This window comes from Podarcis pityusensis, assembly GCF_964106645.2.
Source record: "Podarcis pityusensis genome assembly, chromosome: 4".
NCBI classification, from domain to species: domain Eukaryota; kingdom Metazoa; phylum Chordata; class Lepidosauria; order Squamata; family Lacertidae; genus Podarcis; species Podarcis pityusensis.
Window position 1 is genome coordinate 41435794 of NC_138027.1, and position 21838 is coordinate 41457631.

The window sequence follows — 21838 nt, forward strand, 5'->3', positions numbered from 1 at the left end:
GGCAGGCCCAGCCTCCAAATAAGAGGAGGGGCAGGATAGCGAATATTTAGGGGAGCTGTACACCTTGAAGTTACACACCAGTCACCCAAGCATGCCCCATAGCTATAAAATGCTTAGGTTGGGGACTGGAAGCCCTCAAGTACTGGATAACATAATAGAGAAAGTTGGGTGTGTGGAGAGCTACCTTTCCCTTTTTCTTGAGACTCCCCACTCCCCCACAAATTCCAAACAGTCCTGTAAGACTCATTGTCTGTTTTGGAGGAGCTGATCTGGGAAGGCAGCACCATGGAGAGCTCCTAGTGAGCAACTTGCTCCAAGGAAAGTTGGAAATGAATTGAGGCCTTTCAAACCTCTGCATCCAGTCCACCTCTGCCAGACGCCACCCACTTTTGGAGAACTGAAATCTCTTAAAATGCCACCCCCCTGGACTGAAGGCAGGTATGTCTCCTGTGTTCCATGGCTTCCTGTCTGGTGTGTTCCCTGGACCATTCAGCTGGTGAGACACATTGTCCAAGTTGTTGCTGGACAATGAGGTCACGACACTCCTAGGCTAGCTGGAGCCTGGGACAAGAACACTTTTCCTGGAGGCTGAGAATGCACTGAATTTTTCAATGGTGAGTCTCACTGGTACCCCAATAATCAAATGCCAGAGACATACAAGAGGCGATGGACATCACATTCACCCCCAACTCGGAAGCTTCCAGAGGCATTTAGCTAACCACTGATACAAACAAAACTTTGGATGAATTTCTATTTTCATATGAAGTTGAAAATGCAAGCAATAATAAGGAAGAAGGTCACCAATTACAAAAAGAGCAAATTAAATTCACCGGTCCATAGGCCTTAGTATGTAAGTATGCAATTTTAAGAATCGGTGCCCACTTTGCTTGTTTCCTTCTCCTCTCGTCTTTTTCACAATCTGAAAGTCTTTTTTTTTTAATGATCTGTGACTCATTCTGAGAGGTTTTCATCATCATTATTATTGAAGAGCACAGTAAAACCACAATCAATAAATAAATATGGGGGGGAGGGAGTTACAGTAAAATAGCCTTAATAAACACTCCCTAACAGTTGAGAGAGTTTGGTTGTCTAATGATGCAATCCTATACTCACTTACCTGTGAGCAGGTCCTGTTCAACACAGTAGGTTTTATTTCTGAGTAGACACACATAGATCACACATTTTCTTTAAAAATAACTTTTACCATCCCCAGAAAGGATGCCTAGTGGTCAGGAATGGTGAGAGTTGTTGTCCCTGAAAGGTAACCAGTTCTTCCTCCCTGCTCTAAGTTAATGTGTGTGGCTTCTTCTGTGCGTTTCTGAGAAACATTGCATCTTCAGTCTGTCTTCTGTGAAAAGACAGGAAGCCACAACAGCATTGTGACAGACAACTTCCCCACCATTACTGAGGCAAGGTTAGTTGCTGGAGCTCAACTAGAGAAGAGAATTCTAATCTCCGAAGAGGAAGAAAGTATGTTCTTTCTACTAATAGGACCTATCCGGTGCTTGGCAGCTGTGCTCCTCCTGCTCTCTGGTGAGTTTCATGTGATGCGTTTAGCCTTCATAGGAATATAACAGAGACAGGGAAACCTGTGACCCTACAGATGCATTGGACTCCAAGCCTCATCATCCATGAACATTGATCATGCTGCCTAGGGCTGTTGGGAGTTGGAGTCCAACGATATCTGGAATGCCACAAGATCCCTGCCATTGGAATACAAGAAATGCCTCAACAACAACAACAACAAGGACTTTATTTGTGTAGCCAACAGGCCATAGCATCAGAGGACAAACACCGACAAAAATACATTACAAATTGGAATACATTGGAATACAAGAAATGCCTCAACTATGTTGACCTCCTGCGGTGTTCTGGTTGGCTACTGAAGTTTTGGATGCTTACGAAGTAGGGCATGAATATGATGTTCCTTCATGGAACAGAAGAAGGACCTGGTGGATCAAGCCAGTGGCTCACCTAGTCTAGCATTGTGTTTTCACAGTGGCCAACCAGATGCCTGTATTTGTTGCCATGATGGCTATGCCTGCAGGAAACCCATAAGTAGGACCTGAGCACAAGAGCACTGTTCCCCTCCTGGGGTTTCCAGAAGCTGGTGTTCAGAATAATTACTGTCTCCAACCGTAGGGGCAGAGCATAGCCATCAAGGGAACAAATAGCCTTGTCCTCCTTGAATTTGGATGATCCTCTTTTAAAGCCATCCAAGTTGGTGGCCATCACTGCCTCCTGGGGGAGCAAGCTCTATAGTTTAACAATATATTGCATGAAGTATTTTCTTTTATCTGTCCTGAATCTTCCAAAGTTCAGCTTCAGTGGATGTCCACAAGTTCTAGTATTATGGGGGGGGGACGGGACTTTTCTCTACAATGGTACCTCGGGTTACAGACGCTTCAGGTTACAGACTCCACTAACCCAGAAATAGTACCTTGGGTTAAGAACTTTGCTTCAGGATGAGAACAGAAATCGCTTGGCAGCGGCGGGAGGCCCCATTAGCTAAAGTGGTACCTCAGGTTAAGAACAGTTTCAGGTTAAGAACAGACCTCCAGAATGAATTAAGTTCTTAACCCAAGGTACCACTGTATTCACTTTCTCCATTTTATGTATCAGAAGCTTTAACAGCCCTGATCTAAAGTTATCAGCTCTCATAATAATTATATACAGACAAAAGTAGCAATTTTTAAGTAAGCTAATTTTAGATTTAGAAAAAAAATATTTTAGTAATCCTACAGCTGGTTGCTTGTAGCTAACATCAAATGTTATAGATTCAGTTTAATTGGTTGGGCAAGAAAGTTTGAAACCTGAATATAGATGCTTGTGTATCTAGAATATATATGTAGAGCACCTCTTTAAAAAGAAAAAGGGGGAAATGAAGAAATAAAAGCACTGCATTATTTTTCATTTAACTTTTGCTCAAGCCTGTAGTATTTGTGAATTTTGATGTAAGGCTGCTGAACATCAGAGTTTTGCCATTTTTGCATTTTAGCCATTACTTTTGTCTTATTGCACTTTGTTCAGAATGCCAGCTTTACTTGATTATATTTTGATAAACAAACTCTGCTGCCATGTTATGGTTTGCATGCAGATCTCTGTGCAGGAGAAAGGATAGTATCCATTCAGAAAGGACTTCTGTATCGAGCAAGAGGCTACCACATCACCATCTGGTGTAATGTCAGTGGTTACCAGGGACCAATGGAGCAGAATTTCGAATGGTCCATTCATCGGCCATCGGACCCAAATAGAAAGCTGCAAATTATCAGCACGGATGACGCCTCCTTTCCTTATGCTGTCTACTCTCAGCGCGTTGGAAGTAGGGAGATCTACATAGAAAGGATCCGAGGAGATTCTGTTCTGCTACACATCACAGAGCTCAAAGACATGGATACCGGCGAGTATGAGTGTTACACACCCAGCACAGATGCTGGTTACCTTGGGAATTATGGTGCCAAAACGAACCTTTTCGGTATGATATGACTATTTACTGACCACTTAGCAGTTACCTTCAACAGTCTTTGGCCCACAAAACCGATTGTGCAGCCCACCAGACAGTTCTTATGGCTTGTCAGGTGTTTAACTGCACGGCTAGATTTTGCCATTCCACGGAGGCAGCAAAAGCAGAAACTGTTCAAAAGGGCTGCCATACATGGCTGCTTGGCTCGGCTCCAATTGGAGATTGAAAGTTTGTTCAGGCTTGTGTTAGACAGTAAATGTGGATGTTTTTGAATTCAGCTGGAGAATGAGCTCCACTCTGCAACAGCTGCTAAGTAAGAGGCACTGGAATGGAGATGCGAGACAGCTCATGTGCTTTGCTGAACTGTTCTGCCTATGACTTCTGAGGCTCCATTAGTTTCCTTGGAAGGTGTGACCAAGAGTTAGGGAATCTTTATTTATAAAATCCTGTTCTTCCTTCAAGGAGCCGGGGTGGCATACATGAACCCCTAATGACTCACAACAATCCTGTGTTGAGGCAGTTTAGTCTTGAGAGTGACTTAATCCAAGATCACCTAGTACACTACATGCTTGGGTGGGGCTCTCCCTGCTCCAAGTCCAGCACTGGTAAGGTATAAACATTCCTTAGAACCACTGATTAGTTCCTCCTAAAAAATAATCACTTCAGGGGGCTCAATGGATGCTAGTCAGTCGCTTCTAGTCCAACCTCTTCTAAAAGAAGTGTGTGGCTCTGTATGCATCTGTGAACATCCTTCCATCTGTGTTTTCTTGTATTTCTTCATTTCATTTTAGTAATTCCAGACCTGCTCGCTGCCACCATGAGGCCACAGGCTCTCACTCAAGATCAAGGGGATTCATTAGAACTCATTTGCGAAGTGTCAACAGCTACAGTCCAACACACCCACCTCTCGGTTGGTTGGTACCTTCTTCCAGAAGGAGGCAATGGACAAGCCCAGAGGATCCTTTCCCTGTCCAGAGATTTTGTCTTACTACCAGGATCCTCTTACAATCAGAGGTTTTCCTCAGGAGATATCAGGCTAGACAAAATTGGGAGCAGAGAATATAAGCTCTCCATTGTCAGCGTACAACCCTCAGACCAGGGGGAAGTGTACTGTGAGGCAGTGGAGTGGATTCAAGATCCCGATGAAACTTGGAAAGATATTGCCCGGAAACAGACAGACAAAACATCACTGACCATCAGAAGCCTGGGTAAGAGTTGTATTTTCTACCCGTCATATATCCTGCCATTCCTGAAAGAGGCAATGAGCTACTTGATAGCCAGTGGGAGAGTAATTGTCTATGTATTTTTCCAGCAAATGCACACAATTAACTTGATTCACCATTTTACTCCAAGCCTTCTATACAGCTCTGACAGGCTTCGCATCCCAAAAACAAATATTTGATTCCATACAACAATTGGGGAAAGAAATTCAAAAATGCAAGAGAGGCCATTTTCCATTATTGAAAATGTAAGCAAGATTAGAACAGTACTCCTTCACCATTTTGTAAAAGTTGCTTAGGAATCTTTATCGCTTGGAATGCAAACTTTGTAACTAATTCAGTTATGTGAGATGGTGTTATCTGTGAGAAGGAAGGCTGTATATTTTACTCTAAAGACCTTCCTGGGAAGGGCACAATAAAATAAAATTTAATTTGCAGCTGATGATCTCCTTGGAGCCAGCTGGAACATCAAAAAGTAGCATTATGTATAAACAACTCTGGCTTTTTCATTTACCAGTTTGTCAGTGCTTCTTTATATAATCAGCCATTCTGGATTGCTGTTGTTGTTTTTTAAAGTTTTTAAAGTGCTGCTCTAAGCTACTGTATTAAAGCTATGGAAGAATGAAAGAGAAAAGCACTCCATCTACGCAAAGAGAAAAGAGACTGTCTGCTCTGTCAGATCCAGGTGTGGCTCGTCCTATTAACATCCTGGAGTGTGGGGAGGAATCAAGGACCATACATCATGCAGACATAAACCATGAGACTGGCTAAATAATACATGGTGCTTAACGCAAATACTACTGATGATGATGATGATAAAGTGGTAGTTTAGGTTTATTTTTTTCCACTCTTTCAGTTGCTACAGCTGTGCTGCTGTTGAAATGTGATCCTCCTACACTAGGGAATTGAAAGCTAGCTGGCTGATTCTGTTCTGCTTCTTTTCGCTTTCGGTTGCGGCTAGTTCTTCTTTGCCTCAGCACCGACAGCTTCCGTGGATCACGAAAATCATGTAGCGTTTCGAGCAAGAGGGCGGCAGGAGACCCAGCTCGCTTCCTAGTCCAGCCATTGCCAAGGCAGATTGTGGTTTCTTCTGCAGCACGGCTGTGTATTGTAGGGATCGGGGAGGGAAGTATTGATGTAACAGGGAGCAGGACAAGGTTCGAATGCTGGAATAGAGGCCTGCTCACCCCTTGTGCTAATCAGAGGATTTAGCACCAAATCCTGCACCTTGGTACATACCTAGCACCAGTGCATTAGGCAAATGGATTCTATAATTGCCTCTTTCCACGTAACATTTATTGAAATTCTATATCCTCTTCCCCTCCGCCAGCTCCCCATTTGTCGAATTACAATCTGTTGAGCTCTGCTGTGGGATTAGTGCTGCAAGAACATGGAGAAAGGGATGGGCTGCCTTCCCACATCCTCATTCACCCCAGGGGAGCTGCAACCTAAATTGAAGAGCACACAGCACACACCCTGTCTCAACAAGAGCGATGCTTTTTTAACCCACTTCCAGGCTGAAACACGTTATGCCACGTTGTTGGCATAAGATATTCAGCAAATATTTGTGAATGGCAAACGTTTGTTCGGGATTTCTGCTCTGAATTATTTATGTGCCTGCATTCAATGCCTTGGATAATTTATGCGCAGTAAGCAATTAGACCAGCGGCTCAAGCTATGATTAGCTGCAGTGCTTTGGCCTTTGGATGCATGGAGCGAGAGCTCTGAAATTGCACTGATATTAGGGAATGCACAGCACAGGGGCACAGGAGATGTAAGAAGTTTCCTTGCACTGAATCAGGTCACTGGTCAATATTGTCTAGGCCAACCTTTGCCAACCTGGTGCCCCCTGATGTTGTTGGACTACAACTCTCATCAGCCCCAGCCAACACATGCTGACTGGGGCTAATGGGAGTTGTAGTCCAGCAACATTGGAGAGTCACATTTTCAGGAAGCAGGACTCACAGCCAAGATGGTCTTTGAATGTCGGTATTCCTAGGAAGAAGGCAGAGTATGGGGTGGGAAAGTTGCCAAAACTGCCCTGGTTTTGTGGCTGTAGCATTAAGAACGGAAGCTGATTTTTGCACATCATCATCATCATCATCATCATCATAATAAATTTTATTTATATCCCGCCCTCCCCAGCCGAAGCCGGGCTCAGGGCGGCTAACAACAATAAAACAGTACAAAAGTACAACACTCTAAAATCATTCATTATAAAATTAATTAATTCAAGCCACTGGCAACCATTGGGCCTGAGCTCCGCGAAGATTGCCGAGGGAGGGAGTCAGGCTGTGTCCTGGCCAAAGGCCTGGTGGAACAGCTCTGTCTTGCAGGCCCTGCGGAAAGATGTCAAGTCCCTCAGGGCCCTGGTCTCGTGTGACAGAGTGTTCCACCAGATCGGAGCCACGGCCGAAAAAGCCCTGGCTCTAGTTGAGGCCAGCCTAACTTCTCTGTGGCCTGGGACCTTCAAGATGTTTTTATTTGAAGACCGTAAGTTTCTCTGTAGGGCATACCAGGAGAGGCGGTCCCGTAGGTACAAGGGTCCTAGGCCGTATAGGGCTTTAAAGGTTAAAACCAGCACCTTAAACCTGATCCTGTACTCCACCGGGAGCCAGTGCAGCTGGTATAGCACCGGGTGAATGTGATCTCGCAGTGAAGACCCCGTAAGGAGTCTCGCTGCAGCATTCTGCACCCGCTGGAGTTTCTGGGTCAGTCTCAAGGGCAGCCCCACGTAGAGCGAGTTACAATAATCCAGTCTGGAGGTGACCGTCGCGTGGATCACAGTGGCTAGGTCAGGGCGAGAGAGGTAAGGAGCCAACTGCTTAGCTTGGCGGAGATGGAAAAATGCCGCCTTTGTTGTAGCTGCAATCTGCGCCTCCATGGAAAGGGAGGTGTCGAAGATTACACCCAAACTCTTAACGGACGGTGCTGGCACTAATTGCGCCCCCGCAAGAGATGGGAGTTGCCCCCCAAATCCCATATCGTCCCACATCACATTTTAGCCCCCTTCAGCCTCCTGCTTTCATGCTGGAAATCATAGAATTGTAGAGTTGTAAGGGACCCCTGCAATGCAGGAACCACAACTAAAGCATCCAAGACAGATGGCCATCCAGCCTCTGCTTAAAATCCTTCAAGGAAGGAGAGTCCATAACCTCCCGAGGGAGACTTTCTCACAGTCAAACAGCTCTTACTGTCTGAAAGTTATTCCTGATGTTTAGTCAGAATTTCCTTTGTTGTAACTTGAAGCCATTGGTTTGGACCCTACCCTCTGAAGCTGGAGAAAAGAGCTTGGTCCATCCTCCATGTAGATATTTGAAGATGGCGATCATGCTGGAGGAAGATGCCCATGAAAATATGTCACACATCAAGTATGGTATACTCCTGCTTATTGCACTAAAGCTACCACCTGAAAGGCAAAATTGAATCTGGACTTAACTATCTCTGCTGCTTTATATTTTCACAGATCAAAATTTTGATGTTGACATCGCTGTTGCTAAGAGGTCTCTCCTGGAAGGGGAAGCCTTGCAGATCAACTGCTCTGTGAAAGCCCAGAATACGCAAAACAGATGGTTCCGGGTGGTTTGGCGCCATCACAGTATGGTGATGGCTAGTCTCGATCATTATGGCACCTTGTCTTTTCGAAATGACAATGAGGAAAGGTATATTGTGGGAAACCTCCTAGTGAAGAAGCAGAGCAATGCTAAGTACATCCTCAGAATCAACAAGGTGGAACTGAAGGACAAAGGCACCTATAGCTGTTTCGTTTCTGAAGTTGGGCAGACTCCCACTGGCTCCTTTGCTATCGCACAACAAAAGTCTTCATCGGCCATTGATACAGATGTGAAGCCTAGAGGTCAGTCATGCCAAACGCTTTTCCGCCAAACAAAATATGAGAATAGCCCCTGGGCTGGGGTTCACTGATGCCCTTTGCTAGCAGACTCTAAACCAAAACTCACAGGTATATTAGATCATTCTGTAGCATAGGGCAGTCCAGTGCTTCTCTTCTAAAAATAAGGCTCCAATAACCTTGAGTACCCCCAGAAAAAAGCACTGGGGCAATACAACATTAAAAGAAGTCATTCAGAACTGACCAGAGACTCCAAATTTTGCAATCAAGCATCAGTCTCCAAAATCCTATGGGAGAGGTAAATTGTGCAACTACAACAATTTAAGGCTTAAGATGGTGAACACTGAGTGTGTCCTTTTCTATATACCATCTTTCCATTGTGGGCTACAGTTAGAAAATAGGAAGTGGTTTGAGAGCAGTATCTCTTCCTCTGTGGTGAAAGCCATTTCCTGACATTACCTTTAGACAAACACATTTGACAGCTTTTGAAACACTACAAATTCCTGCTTATCAGGGATAGTTGGATGTACAAGTGCACTAGTATCCCACTTTCAAAAATGATTTCATATTTTTTTTGGGGGGGGGAGACCGCTGCCTGTATCCAGCCTTAGTTTGCAAAGTGGGAATAGACTGGTGACATCATCACCACTCCAGACTGTCTCTCAAGTTTTTCTTCATTAGTTAAGGATTCCATTCTAATGCTTTCACTATTTCCCCATTTTTCTCCCTATGTACCTCTTTGTTCCATGATTTCCTGTCCTATTTCTGTGGGCCTTTTTACAAAGCTATGCAGCTTCAAGTGTGCTCCTTAAAAAAAATATCTGGCAAACTGCTGTTGAAAATTTGCATGAGGCAACTATACAGGAATGTCTGTGGTCCAGGAATAGATGAAAGTTTCATTCAGGATAAAGCTCCCATTCCCTTCAGTCTCATGAACACCCCTGCCTTCAAGTTAGATTTATGTAGTATACCATAGCTTATTTCAGTGTTCAGGGGCATATACGCTTTTGTTCCTTTTTTAAAGTTTTATGATGGAGGAATTGGGAAAGAGTAACAAACATGAGCATACTAGTTTTCTAACCCTTCTGGTCTGATCATGAAGTCTTCCTTCCCATCACTGAAAACTCTACATCTCCATAGTTCTACAATTCAGTGATAAAGAACATTTTTTAAATTGTGAAGTTCCTTCTTTGACGAGTAGCATTTGCATTTGACAAATGAAAATGGATACCAAGGGATGTCTAGATTCCTCTTCTTCTTGTCTCATTAAATTCTGCCTACTGTTCCTATAATACTATTATTTGATTGATTATTTAATTTTGCTATTCCATGTCTCCAACAATATCAGGGTAGCATACATGATTCTGTTTCCTCCTCCTTTCTATTCACAACAGGCCTGTAAAGTAAGCTAGGTGGAGAGTGACTCAAGGTCACCCAGTGGGAATTTGAACTCTAATCTCTCCACCAATCCAACCACTCCATCAGCTTCAGCTGTGCCCCTACCTGGGTAGGGATAGTCTAGCTATTGTTGTCTATGCACTTTTAATTTTAAGTCATCTGTTTCAGACTTCCTTCACAAAATGAGGAGAAGACCAGTCCTGCAACACTTTGTTATGGTTATATTACTGCCAAAGAGCAAGGGCATAGATTGTAGGAGACAGTAGAGTTCTCAGCCACGGTGATCTGGTAAAACCAATGAATTTGGTGATCTCGGTGTTACGGAAAACAACAAGTCAGGAACCAAAAAGCCACCTAGTGAGAGAGGGCGAGTCACTTAGTCTCTTCACGCCTTACATTTTGTCCTATGGAGAAATGAGCTCAGTGTGAAAAGATCTTAACACATGATGCTGTATAAGAACATAGTATGAGTCGTCTGGATCACACCAGTGGCCCATCTAGTCCAGCATCCTGTTCTCACAGTGACCTTTGAGAGGCCTTAAAGCAGGACCTGAGCACAACAGCACACTCTCCACTAGTGATTCCCAACAACTGGCATTTAGAAGAAAACTGTCTCCATCAGTGGCGATAAAGATATGGATGATCTCTATATAGAAAAGAGGACATGTATCAGACGGCAAACGTAGAGGACATGTGTCAATGAAACTTTCCCAATAACCAGTTAGAATGCTCAGTAGAAAACTAAGTTGATCTTCTATGAAACAGTGTCAAAATGCAAACCTATTCTGTGTCTTCTTCCCTCTTTCCCTTTGATTCAGATTTATCCATCTATATAACCCGTTGTGTTTTGTTCACAGAAAGCCACTTGCAGCTGTTTGTGTGGGTCAATAAGAAACAAATAATGGAAGGAGAAACTTTGGTCTTCAACTGTAATGTGAGTATAGCTGCAAATTCGCTATCTGTGAACTGGTGGCATATCCAGAGGGACAGAGATCCTCCACTGCTCATAGCCAGCCTGGAACAAAATGGCAGACTAAAGATAGGTGCTTCTTACTTGGAGCGCAGTGCTCATGGTGAGCTCAGGTTAGAGAAGAGGGACCCTTCCACGTTTACCTTGACCATCTACAACACTTTAGCCCCACAGGATACAGGGCTGTATCGCTGTGAAGTGACAGAGTGGTCTGGGAGCAGGAGCTGGAAACACACACAGGAAATCTCAACAAGAGTTGAACCACTGGGTAAGTTCATCCTATATCCTTTCCCTTTCACATACTTCTAGCTATCCTGTCTAATTATCCAAGCTAAATGTTATACGCAACAACTCTTTAAGCACACATATATGTCTTTGGGAAGAGACCGAACCAGTCCCAGGTTCAATCAGAGCATCTGTTTCAAAGGCTCAGGTAGCAGGTGGTATCACAGGCCTCTGCCTGAGACCCCAAAGAACCACTCCCAGAGTGGACAGGACTGGATTAGATGAACTGACCCAAGCCCTAGTACAAGACAGTGGTCTGACTTCCTAACACTGTGCTGCAGAGATGTATAAAGTACTCCTGAAACATCATTCCTCCTTCTGTGAACAGTCTATAACTGAGCTGGGTTATTTCTTGCTAAGCCCAAGGCAATGCTTTTGTGATTTTGACTCAGTTGGCTTGGAAGCAATCCAGGTCAGCAAACATCTATTCAACAGAATGGGTGTGATATGATAGAGAATATAATATTTTATGACATCTGTCCTTACCTCAGCAGTGAGACTTTCTAGACAAGTAGTGAGTAGTGATCACTCACTGTAGCACAAGATGTTAGGGAAAATACTGTCTCTCTTTAAGTAACTGAGACTCTGATGGCAACTGCTGTATGTTGGCTACTACAGGTGTAATGTCCAAAATAGTCAGGTGACCAAGACTTTCCTACAAATAGAAATTTGATGGCATTTGGGAGAGAGATTGACAAGGTATCTCTGGTGTTGATGTAATGTCCTCAATTTTCTCTGGCTTAACAGGGCAGAATTTGAAAGCTATACTGAGTAGCAGAGTTCCAAATGTAAAACTGCAGGAAGACCTTGTACTGTTCTGCAAGGTGGCTGGTAATGATGTCATCACCAACAATGTGCCAATTTCCATCACCTGGCTATTCCAGCCTCACTTGAAGCTGAGTGGCTATCAGCAAGTGGTCAAAGCCACCGCAAAAGGCACCATTGAATGGGGATTGGCGTTTATGCAATTTGAGAAGAAAACCAAGATTACAAAAGCCTCTTCTTTATCCCAACTCCTTATCCACAGTGTCACATGGCAAGAGAGAGGGATGTATAAGTGTGAAGTTGAAATCTGGAGAAACTCACAGGATGCCAGAAACTTGTCTGCAATAGCAGCTTCTGTGCTATCCTCTAATCCTGTGGAGATCAAGGTCACCCAACCAGGTAGGTGTTTAGAAACCATTGTCAGCCTAACCTTTTCCTTTTGCTACAGTATTAATCACTGTCTTCTAGGAAGCGTCTCTCTTAAGTCTTCGTGATTGACTCAAATCACAGTCCAATATGTTGAATGCAATAGATTTTATTTTGCCCCATAGTGTTGACTGTCTTTTCCCAAACATATCCAAGACTGCCCTACTTTGTGACATTTGTATTAAATTTTTCTATTTTATTTAAATGTCCTACCAGCTTTATGAATGGATAATTCCTAAAATCCCTCCAATGATGTATAAGGGAGCACTGATAAAACAAATACCCTTGGTTGTATCAAGAGCTCAGAGTAGACCCATTGAAGCTAATGAACCGAAGTTAGCCACGTTCATTTTTATTTATTTATTTATTCATTTTCACTCTGAGTAGCACAAGTATTGTATACAAGCCACTATTCCCATCTCAGTGATTTGGTTACTTCTGTTCTTAAATTTGCTAAATGTGTTTATTGTTTTTAAAATTTTATAGATTACTTTGAGTTGTTTTTAAATGCATTTTATTTTAAATTGTCACCTATCAGTGATGGTTCTGCCACCATGGGCTCCTTTAGAAAGAAGGACAGAATATACATTTAATAAAATAAAATAAAATAAAATAAAATAAAATAAAGCCCCTTTTGTGAAAGCACCCCCCCTTTCTTCTGTTTGCCAAGAATAGGCAATAAGTTAAGATGCTAGAGGAAGCTGATAACTTCTTACCATACGTCTGACCAATGCTGTGGAAAGGGGAGACATTTTGAAATGACTCATACTGGGGGTTTTGCACCCACAGTGGGTAGACAATAGTTTTTGCAGAAATGCACCCGTTGACAGTCTGCGCATATAATGGGAAGCAGCTGCTGGGTTCTTTTGCATACTTCACTTGCCACCGCAGAGAGAAGAGATTGCACTGTCAGCAGCTGGGTTCAAAGCAAGAGAAGGAACTTGGAGATTGTGCTCAGTTAATTAAATTGAAGTGGGTTCTGATTTCTCCTTTCAAGTCATCTCTCTTTAGCAAGGCCACTGTGGGTGACAAGAAACTTAAAAGAAAGAGCCTGGCTATCCTTAGCAAGATCTGATTTGGGGGGGAAACTGTAGCAGGTTTTTGTAATCGGCATCTTCGGATGAAAATCAAGTACAGAGCTCTGGGATCTAATGAGAATATTGGAAGCGGGAAAGGATGCCCTTATTACAGCCTTTTCCAAGAGTCCTTTCTCTTGGAAGCGATTCAGACGCTATCCGTGATACTTCCTTGAGAGAAGCCAACAACCCGTGCAATCCTTTCCACAATCCCTTGTGGGTTTTCCTTTTGCTATAGTCTACAACTTCTTCATTGCTGATGAGGCACAATGTGAAAACCATTAAGATGCTATTTCCACTTGCTGGAAAGGTTAACAAGCCAAATCATAGAATTGTAGAGTTGGGCTCCAAGGGTCATCTAGTCCAACCCCCTGCAATGCCAGAATCACAACTACAGTGGTGCCTCGCAAGACGAAATTAATCCATTCCGCGAGTGTCTTCGTCTAGCGGTTTTTTCGTCTTGCGAAACAACCCTATTAGCGCCTTAACGGATTAGCGCTATTAGCGGTTTAGCGGCTATTAAAGGCTTAAAGGCTTAGCGGATTAGCTGCTAAAAGGCTATTAAAGGCTTAGCAGCTTAGATAAAGGGGGGGAAAAGTGAAAAAAAAATCTCAAGACTCGCAAGACATTTTCGTCTTGCGAAGCAAGCCCATAGGGGAATTCGTCCTGCGAAGCAACTCCAAAACGGAAAACCCTTTCGTCTAGCGGTTTTTCCGTCTTGCGAGGCATTCGTCTTGTGGGGCACCACTGTAAAGCATCCATGACAGATGGCCATTCAATCTCTGCTTAAAAGCAGCCAAGGAAGAATAGTTCACAACCTCCTGAGGGAGACCATTCCACTATCGATCAGCTCTTACTGTCAAAAAGTTCTTCCTAATATTTAATTGGATTCTCATTTCTTGTTGTTTGAATCCATTGGTTCAGGTCCTACTCTCTGGAGCAGCAGAAAGCTTGTTCCATGAATTATTGTATTTTAATCTTTTGTTGGAAGCCGCCAAGAGTGGCTGGGGAAACCCAACCAGATGGGCGGGGTATAAATAATAAATCATCATCATCATCATCTTCCGTGTGGAAGCCCTTGAGATATTTGAAGATGGCTCTCATTTCACCTCTCACTCTCCTCTTTTCCAGGCTAAACATACCCAACTCCCTCAAGCACGTCTCATAAGGCTTAGCAGCACCCAACAAACCTTCTCTGATCATTTCACTTAGGCAGCCGTAAATCCTTTTGCAGGAATGTGACGGGCAAGATTAGGATTAAAATGAAAGGCAGGGCACGTAAGGAAGGAGGAGTAAGGAGATGGACAGACAGCTGCTCTGAATGAGAGAAGATCGTAAAATGGATAATAATGAAGATGGTGCTCAGATATTTTCCAGATCTCTGAACATCTTCCTTTCCATCCAGTCAGAACTCTCCCACTTATGTCACAGATAGTTTTAAAATCACAACAGAGCAAAAACTAAAGTGGAGGCAGAGTTACATTCAGGAGGAATTTGCAACAATTTACGATATGCGTATAATTCCTTTTATGATTTGACTTTTTTGGGTGAGCCTGGCCCACATTATATAATCATTGCTAAAGGTTTAAGGATGGGGGCATTACTTTCTTTCTAGTACCTCTGAATAAAGTGCTGATTTCTAAAGCTTTTTGTGGAGCAAATATGCGTGTTAAAAGAGGTTCTAAAATGTAAAGAGAAGTGCAGCAAATTAAAATGTGCTGGAATCCTGAAACCCAGATGGGAACTCACTCTATTTTTATTTTTTTTAAGGATATGAATGAATCATGGTCTTCATAAGAGCTTGAACAAAATTGTTTGGCCTGTGTTCTGCAAAATTTATATTAGAATAGATTGTTTTTTGTAATATATTCAGTTAATTTAAATACTATTTCACATTTCAATATACATCTTAAATGGTTTAGAACAAAAAAAAATCAGCATAAAAATACAATATAATTCTACATTCTAAAGTAAGCAAAATTGCTATGATTACTTATTATATTGTTATTATTCCACATTTTAATAATGGTGTCAATATTAGCAAGTAACTACTATTTCTTTGCCTTTGATTCTAGAAAGCAATCTAAGACTCAACATGGATGTAAAGTCTTTGGAAATCACTAGCAATGAAGATGTAAGAATTGATTGCAGAATCAGGTCATGGACCAATGAGAATTCTGAGTTAGGAGTTGCCTGGTACTTTCTCCCATTTTCTCCCACGAATTCAGTTCCACAGCTGATTATAAGAATGAATTACACTAACATATTGGAATATGGGGAGGCGTTCAGTTCTCTGCATCAGAAATCCAGGTTTCATAACAAGAGGGTCTCCAACCACCTGTACCAGCTGCTTATTCTGTCAGGGGGTTATGTTGCCCATGGCAAATATTACTGCGTAGTAGATGAGTGGATCTGGTTAACAGATGGGGGCTGGTACAAACTTGGAACGATGGAATCTGGAAAAACCACGCTAAATTTCAAGTTTTCAGGTAACCGACTTTATTTATTCATGGATCTTTTAGATGAGGGTAGCCAACATGGTGCATTTGGGATGTTTTGGCACTGAAATGACAAGAGATTCTGCCATTCTCTCTCCCCGCCCTCAGTGGTTCAGCTGAGCTGGGCACCATTGCAGAAATAGGAGGACTGGCACAAAACACTGGGCTGCCTGAGAAGATTAGACCACTCATCACTGTGCTTATCTCTGCCTACTCCTGGCTTAGCTCTTTGGTGGCATGCTGGGGACGTCAGTGCCACTGTCTGAGGGGGGCACAGGGAATAAGGTCACAATGGAGAGTGTCTGCCCATGAAAGCAGCAGATGCATTTTAAACTGGCTTTAAACATTTACTTTAACCCAGGCTTCCTCAACCTCGGCCCTCCAGATGTTTTTGGCCTACAATTCCCATGATCCCTAGCTAGCAGGACCAGTGGTCAGGGATGATGGGAATTGTAGTCTCCAAACATCTGGAGAGCCGAGGTTGAGGAAGCCTGCTTCAACCATTTAATCAACTCTGCTTGTCTCTGTACTGGTATCCCAAGCTACAAAATCATTTTTATTGCTTTTGAGTCTTATATTGGCACGTTACTGCCTTTAAAACTTGATTCTTTTATAAATTAACATCACCATCACAAGAGTCATGCGGATATTGCTGGCTCTCCGGAGCAGAGACACTAACATTGGTTCATTATTGGTCTGTTTCAAATCCCACAAATAAGCAATGCACTACTATCACCAATGCAATTGTGTTTGTGTGTACACAATTGCCTCCAGTAAAGATCCCCAAAGTCAATACTCTTAATTCCCCTAAGTTAGTGCATTCACCTTTGTTCTACCTTTTGCATTAACATTACATGCCCCAGGCGTTGTTGTTGTTAGATACAAACAGCAGGCTGAGATGCCTGCTTGCAAGTAGGTCTCCGCCTGCTGTTTGAAATGATGGATCTCCCAGGTATATGGCCTAATAATTTGTTGTTATAAACAGCCACTCCAAAATTTGAGCAGACTTACTCATGAGTACAACCAAATCTTTGTCTAGACATTGTATGGGAGTTATGAACCCTTTAAGAAGGTGATGACTTACCCCTCAATATCTCTGACTCCAGCAAGACACACAGGGCCCCTTCCAGACTGGTGTTTGATTGTGTGTGTATTCTGCAACATCTTTGTGATGTAATACCAGTGCATTGGCAGTGGATTCATTCTGCTTTGGTTTGTTCTGCAATGTTCTCCCCCATGCTACCACATTATTGCTGTTGGAGGGGTTATAGCGCAACAAAAGCAGGATAAAAACAAACCAGAACATTAGTAATATTTTTTTTTAAATTGTGGGATTTCAGCAGGAAGCTACAGGATCTCCACTAGCTGGAAGTGAAGCTCCAAAACTTTTGCAGGTGCAAACAGTATTGAAAGTGGAATTGCATTAGACCATCCGGAACCATCTGAACAATTGGGCAGACTGAGGTTGCTGAGGTTCTTGAGGCGCCAGCCCCACGGGCATCCTGCCTGCCCTGCCAGCTGGGCAGAAGTGGCGTTGGTATCGGCCGAAATCATGTGAGATCTTGTGGAGTGTAGAATTTTGACTAGATCTCACCCAAAATTGGTGCTGATGCTGATGCTGCTTCTCCACCAGTGACTGAGCCGGCAGCATAGGCAGAGAAGCGGCACTGGTGGCAGCAGGTCTGGCGGCAGTGGTAGGGTAGGGCAGCACTTCTTGTTTTGCCTCGCTGCTCCTGAGACTGCCCCGAGAGCATCATGTGTGCAAATCATCATGAATGCACACACAAAAAGCTGTCTGGAGGGGCCCACAAAGTGTAGCTTGGACCAGCTATTTCTGGTATGTCCCGGGACAATTCCTAGGATTGGGGAATGCATAGTGCCAATCGAAGTGATTAAAGGTGTGACGTAATATCCCAAATAACATTTTCTTTTTCTTTCTTATTTTGGTTCTCCCCCAGAAAATAAGCCACTCGTTGAAAGAATGAACTACAGCATCACTGTCACGGAAAATGAGGACGTGCCCTTGAACTGTACCCTGCAGAGGCCATTCCAGCCCACCTCCCACTTCTCCATCAGTTGGTTCAGAGTGTCAGAACAGTCCAGTATGGAAACCCTGGTGCATATGAAAGGCAATGGCATCATTGACTACGGTAATGGCACAATGTCAAGGAGACTGCACCCCCATTGCCCTTCTGCGGGTGATTTTCTTCTGATCCTGCAGAATGTGGAGAAGGATGATGCTGGGCTGTTCTTCTGCCGGGTGGAAGAGTTCAAGGCTGTCGACTGCAGTGCTGAAGGAGCAAAACATGAATGGGGTGAATCGGGATTCAGCAAGCTAGTTGTACTCCCTTCAGGTAATGCTGATCTGACTCCTGGGTGCATGTCAGTGCTGAACTCCCAGCCTTATCCCTGGTTTAAAGGCGATCCTTACCCTCTTTAGACAGTTCAGATTGGGGAAAGTAAACACATAAGAGGAAGCATTTGGGCACACTAGCTCCACCCCCTTCACATTTATTCCATTCACTTTCCATCTTGTGGAATCAAAAAGAGTCATCAAACACTGGGGACGAAGAAGGAACAGGAGGGCTTAATTATGGAGTTGGGATGTGGCAAGGCAATAGGAAGAAGGGTAGTAGTAATGGGTTATTCTGTAAGAACATTAGAAGAACCTGCTGGATGAGGCCAATGGTCCATCTAGTCCAGCATCCTTTTCTCACAGTGACCAATCAGGTGTCTAAGGGAAGCCAGACAGCAGAATCTGAGCACAACAGTACTCTCTTCTTTTAAGCCAAATTTCAGTGGCAGGTAGAGATCCTAGGGTGTCAGGAAAGGCCTCTGCAGGGACTTTAGTAACTGCTGGTGCCCCTTGGTGACCCCTTTTGATTGATAAACATAGTAGGTAGATAAGCCTTACACATTCGGAGCACAGAAAGCAGGCAGAAGGTTTGTTTTGCTACTGTTATAAAGTGAGACCAAAAGACCAAGCAATCAATAAGTGGAAGCTCCAATGAGTGTTGGAGCAACCAACTTCCCGCTATCATACACTGAGAATGACTAGATGTAGAAAAATGAACAGTGTAAATAAATACCAAAAGAGAGGCAATACTTTTCTGTAGCCGCTTCCAGTCTCTGCTGAGTCCTCTTATAACAGTCCCATGGTGTCAAATTGGCTAATAAATTCCAGTTCATGATTTTTAGTGCAGTATGGTAACTTTAAGTTCTGCCCAATAATGTCTTAGGAGACTGAAATGCTATCCTAGTGATTTGTGTCTCCGTTTATGCGATCTCACGCAGATTTTTACCTGGCCTACGAAAATGGGAGAAGCACATTGCCTGCAATTGATGGCAAATTCTAAAACAGTGCTAAAATGGCAGTGCAGACACATTCCAAGAATGAAAGGTGACAATCCATGCCGTGTATTATGCACGTGATCTAAATATAACTACAGTGGTACCTCTGGTTAATAACTTAATTCGTTCTAGAGGTCCGTTCTTAACCTGAAACTGTTCTTAGCCTGAGGTACCACTTTAGCTAATGGGGCCTCCCGCTGCTGCCGCACCACTGCCACGCGATTTCTGTACCTCACCTGAGGTACTATTTCTGGGTTAGCAGAGTCTGTAACCTGAAGCGTCTGTAACCTGCAGCGTCTGTAACCCGAGGTACCACTGTACTTGGTCACAGACATTTCACTTTTGCATATCTGTTAGAATGGGTGATAATGAAGATTCTGAAAATTTTTTTTTTTAAAGATGTATTCAACATATATTAAAATGCATGGTTTTTAAAAGATGTATTCAAACTTTCTGCAGCCTACATAGATGAAGGAAATTCAAGAATGAACAACTATGTTTTCACCCTGTTTCCCTCCCTGCAGTGTCAACCAGTTCCACCCAGATCTGTTCTTCTCCGCCACTGTTCCGTTTCCTTGTATTCTACCCTCTGGTCCTGTTTGCTATCCTGGTGGCTGCCTTCCTCGTCTGGCACTTCAAAAAGAAATGTGCTCAGAAGAACAAACTGAGTCTGTGGGAAGAGAAGACATCTGTTGAAGCTGCTGAGATGGTGGCACCATCCCATTCCAAGCTCAGTTCTGAAAGCCACAAAGACATAATGGAGGAAGAAACCAATCGTCTCAAGGGTAACGAAGAGGAGTGACCATTTGTTGAAGAGTGAACAGAGGCATTTTGTGCTGCATTGAATTCTGATGACTTTGGGGGAGACTTCTCTTTAGCACTCAATCAGAGCAAATGGCAATTTGGGTTCTCCCAAGACAGACAGATGTCAACAACTGATGTTGGAGGCTATCTCCATTCTCGCTGTTGGTTTGACTTACAGCTCCCTCCCCTCTTTTTCTCTTCTTCTTCTTCCTATACTTTTTGACTCTGTGGATCTTCACAAACAGGTACAATATTTAGCAGCAGGAAGTTTTATTCAACAATCTAGAACTTGCCTCTAGATAGTGTGAAGTGAACTCTGTTCCCTTCTCAGGCAGCACACGGGAATGAATTCCTGGCTCAGTGCTTCTTTTAAATGGATTTGTTACTCGTGGGGCACGAACTCAACATGGTACTTTTTTAACCATGCAGAGAGGCACTTTTAACCTTTCATAAAAAGACATAATAAAGCAATAATGCCATGGATGTATTTCAGCATTAAATTTAAAGACGGTTAGCACTTAAATTCCCGCTGCCTTTCTCCCATTCTAATTCTATTCTCTGCTGACCCTGCACAGTTTTATGAAGCTCAGATTTAAGGTGATTCACTGTGGGTTTTTAAACAAGACTCAAGACAGCAGAGACACACAAATATCCCCTCTTAATCTCTTTCATGGACACACTGAGACATATTCCAGAAGAACTGAACATTTAGAATACACACTTTATCAGAATTTTGTAGCAGTTTGAGAGTCGGACTAGGACCTGGGACACCGTGACTCAAATTCCCACTTGGTCATGATGAAGCTCACTGGGTGACCCAGGCCAGTTGACTGCTTCTCAGCCTAACCTACCTCACAGGGTTGTTGTGGAAATTACATGAGGGAGGGGGAGAACAATGTATACCATTTTGAGCTCCTTGGAGAAAAAGGTGGGATAAAAATGCAATTATTTTTTTTAATTGCCAACTATATAGAAGGTAACACAATGTTGAGACTAGTCCCAAGGGTGATCAACGAATCAATGCATGCAAAAAAATTTGCAAAGGAACAGGGGATGCTGTTACCGGGTGGCCCTAAGAATCTGTTGCCCCAGGTTTCCAGCCCCTTCTCCTTGTTTTTTCTTTTCTTTTTAAACTTAATATTTATATTATTTTGCTTACAGGACTGCTGAGCATTTTCAAGGCACAGTGTTGCTGAGACCCCAAGCACCCATTATCTTAATTTGATCAGAGACCTAAATTCCCTTCTCTCTATAAATTACCACGTTCAAATTGTATGCAAGTCTGTGTCATAGGCCTGCGCCCTTTTAAACACCTAGTGGCATCCCCAAGAGCAGCCAGCTCCAGAAGAACTATAGATCAAGTCACAATGCGCATTACACGGTCAAGGAATTAAGTACCTAGAAAACACATGTGCGCACATGCATATATAAAGGTACTTGGAATGCAGATTTCGATGAGAGCTGAGGCTTTTTAGCCTAGTGGCATCAAGCTTTTGGATCAGTGATCCTACTGAAATCAGACGTGCACCTACAATGCTGATACTTCATCTCCTGCTGAAATCATTTGTTTCACCAAGTGTTTTTAGAGAATTAATTTGATTTGTGTTGGTCATTTGTTCTGTGTTTTATGATTCAGTAATTATATGGTGTTTTAATCAATTTTATTGTACATTGCTATGGAAAAGAAAAACTGAAAGAGTGTGTGTGTGTGTGTGTGTGTGTGAGAGAGAGA

The 21838-nt window shown here is 43.1% G+C and overlaps 1 protein-coding gene across 2 annotated transcripts; it reads left to right on the forward strand.

The window, feature by feature from the left end:
• The first annotated feature begins 1407 nt into the window (after window positions 1–1407).
• LOC308475528 (immunoglobulin superfamily member 2-like) lies at window positions 1408–21060 on the forward strand. Of its 2 annotated transcripts, none has more exons than XM_081002552.1 (9): window positions 1408–1533; window positions 3098–3475; window positions 4255–4671; window positions 8150–8539; window positions 10789–11169; window positions 11934–12350; window positions 15529–15942; window positions 17910–18305; window positions 19827–21060. In XM_081002552.1, the coding sequence occupies exons 1-9, from the start codon at window positions 1473–1475 to the stop codon at window positions 20102–20104; spliced, it is 3132 nt and encodes a 1043-aa protein (XP_080858678.1). In that variant the 5' UTR covers window positions 1408–1472; the 3' UTR covers window positions 20105–21060. The 2 variants fall into 2 exon arrangements, with proteins under 2 accessions (XP_080858678.1, XP_080858679.1); XM_081002553.1 differs by lacking the exon at window positions 1408–1533 and adding an exon at window positions 2148–2220.
• Window positions 21061–21838: the final 778 nt, after the last annotated feature.

Coding starts and splice junctions, on each gene's coding strand:
- LOC308475528 (XM_081002552.1), top strand. CDS start 1,473: ATGTTCTTTCTACTAATAGGACCTATCCGGTGCTTGGCAGCTGTGCTC. Junction 1,534..3,097: donor TGTGCTCCTCCTGCTCTCTG/GTGAGTTTCATG, acceptor GTTTGCATGCAG/ATCTCTGTGCAGGAGAAAGG. Junction 12,351..15,528: donor GATCAAGGTCACCCAACCAG/GTAGGTGTTTAG, acceptor CTTTGATTCTAG/AAAGCAATCTAAGACTCAAC.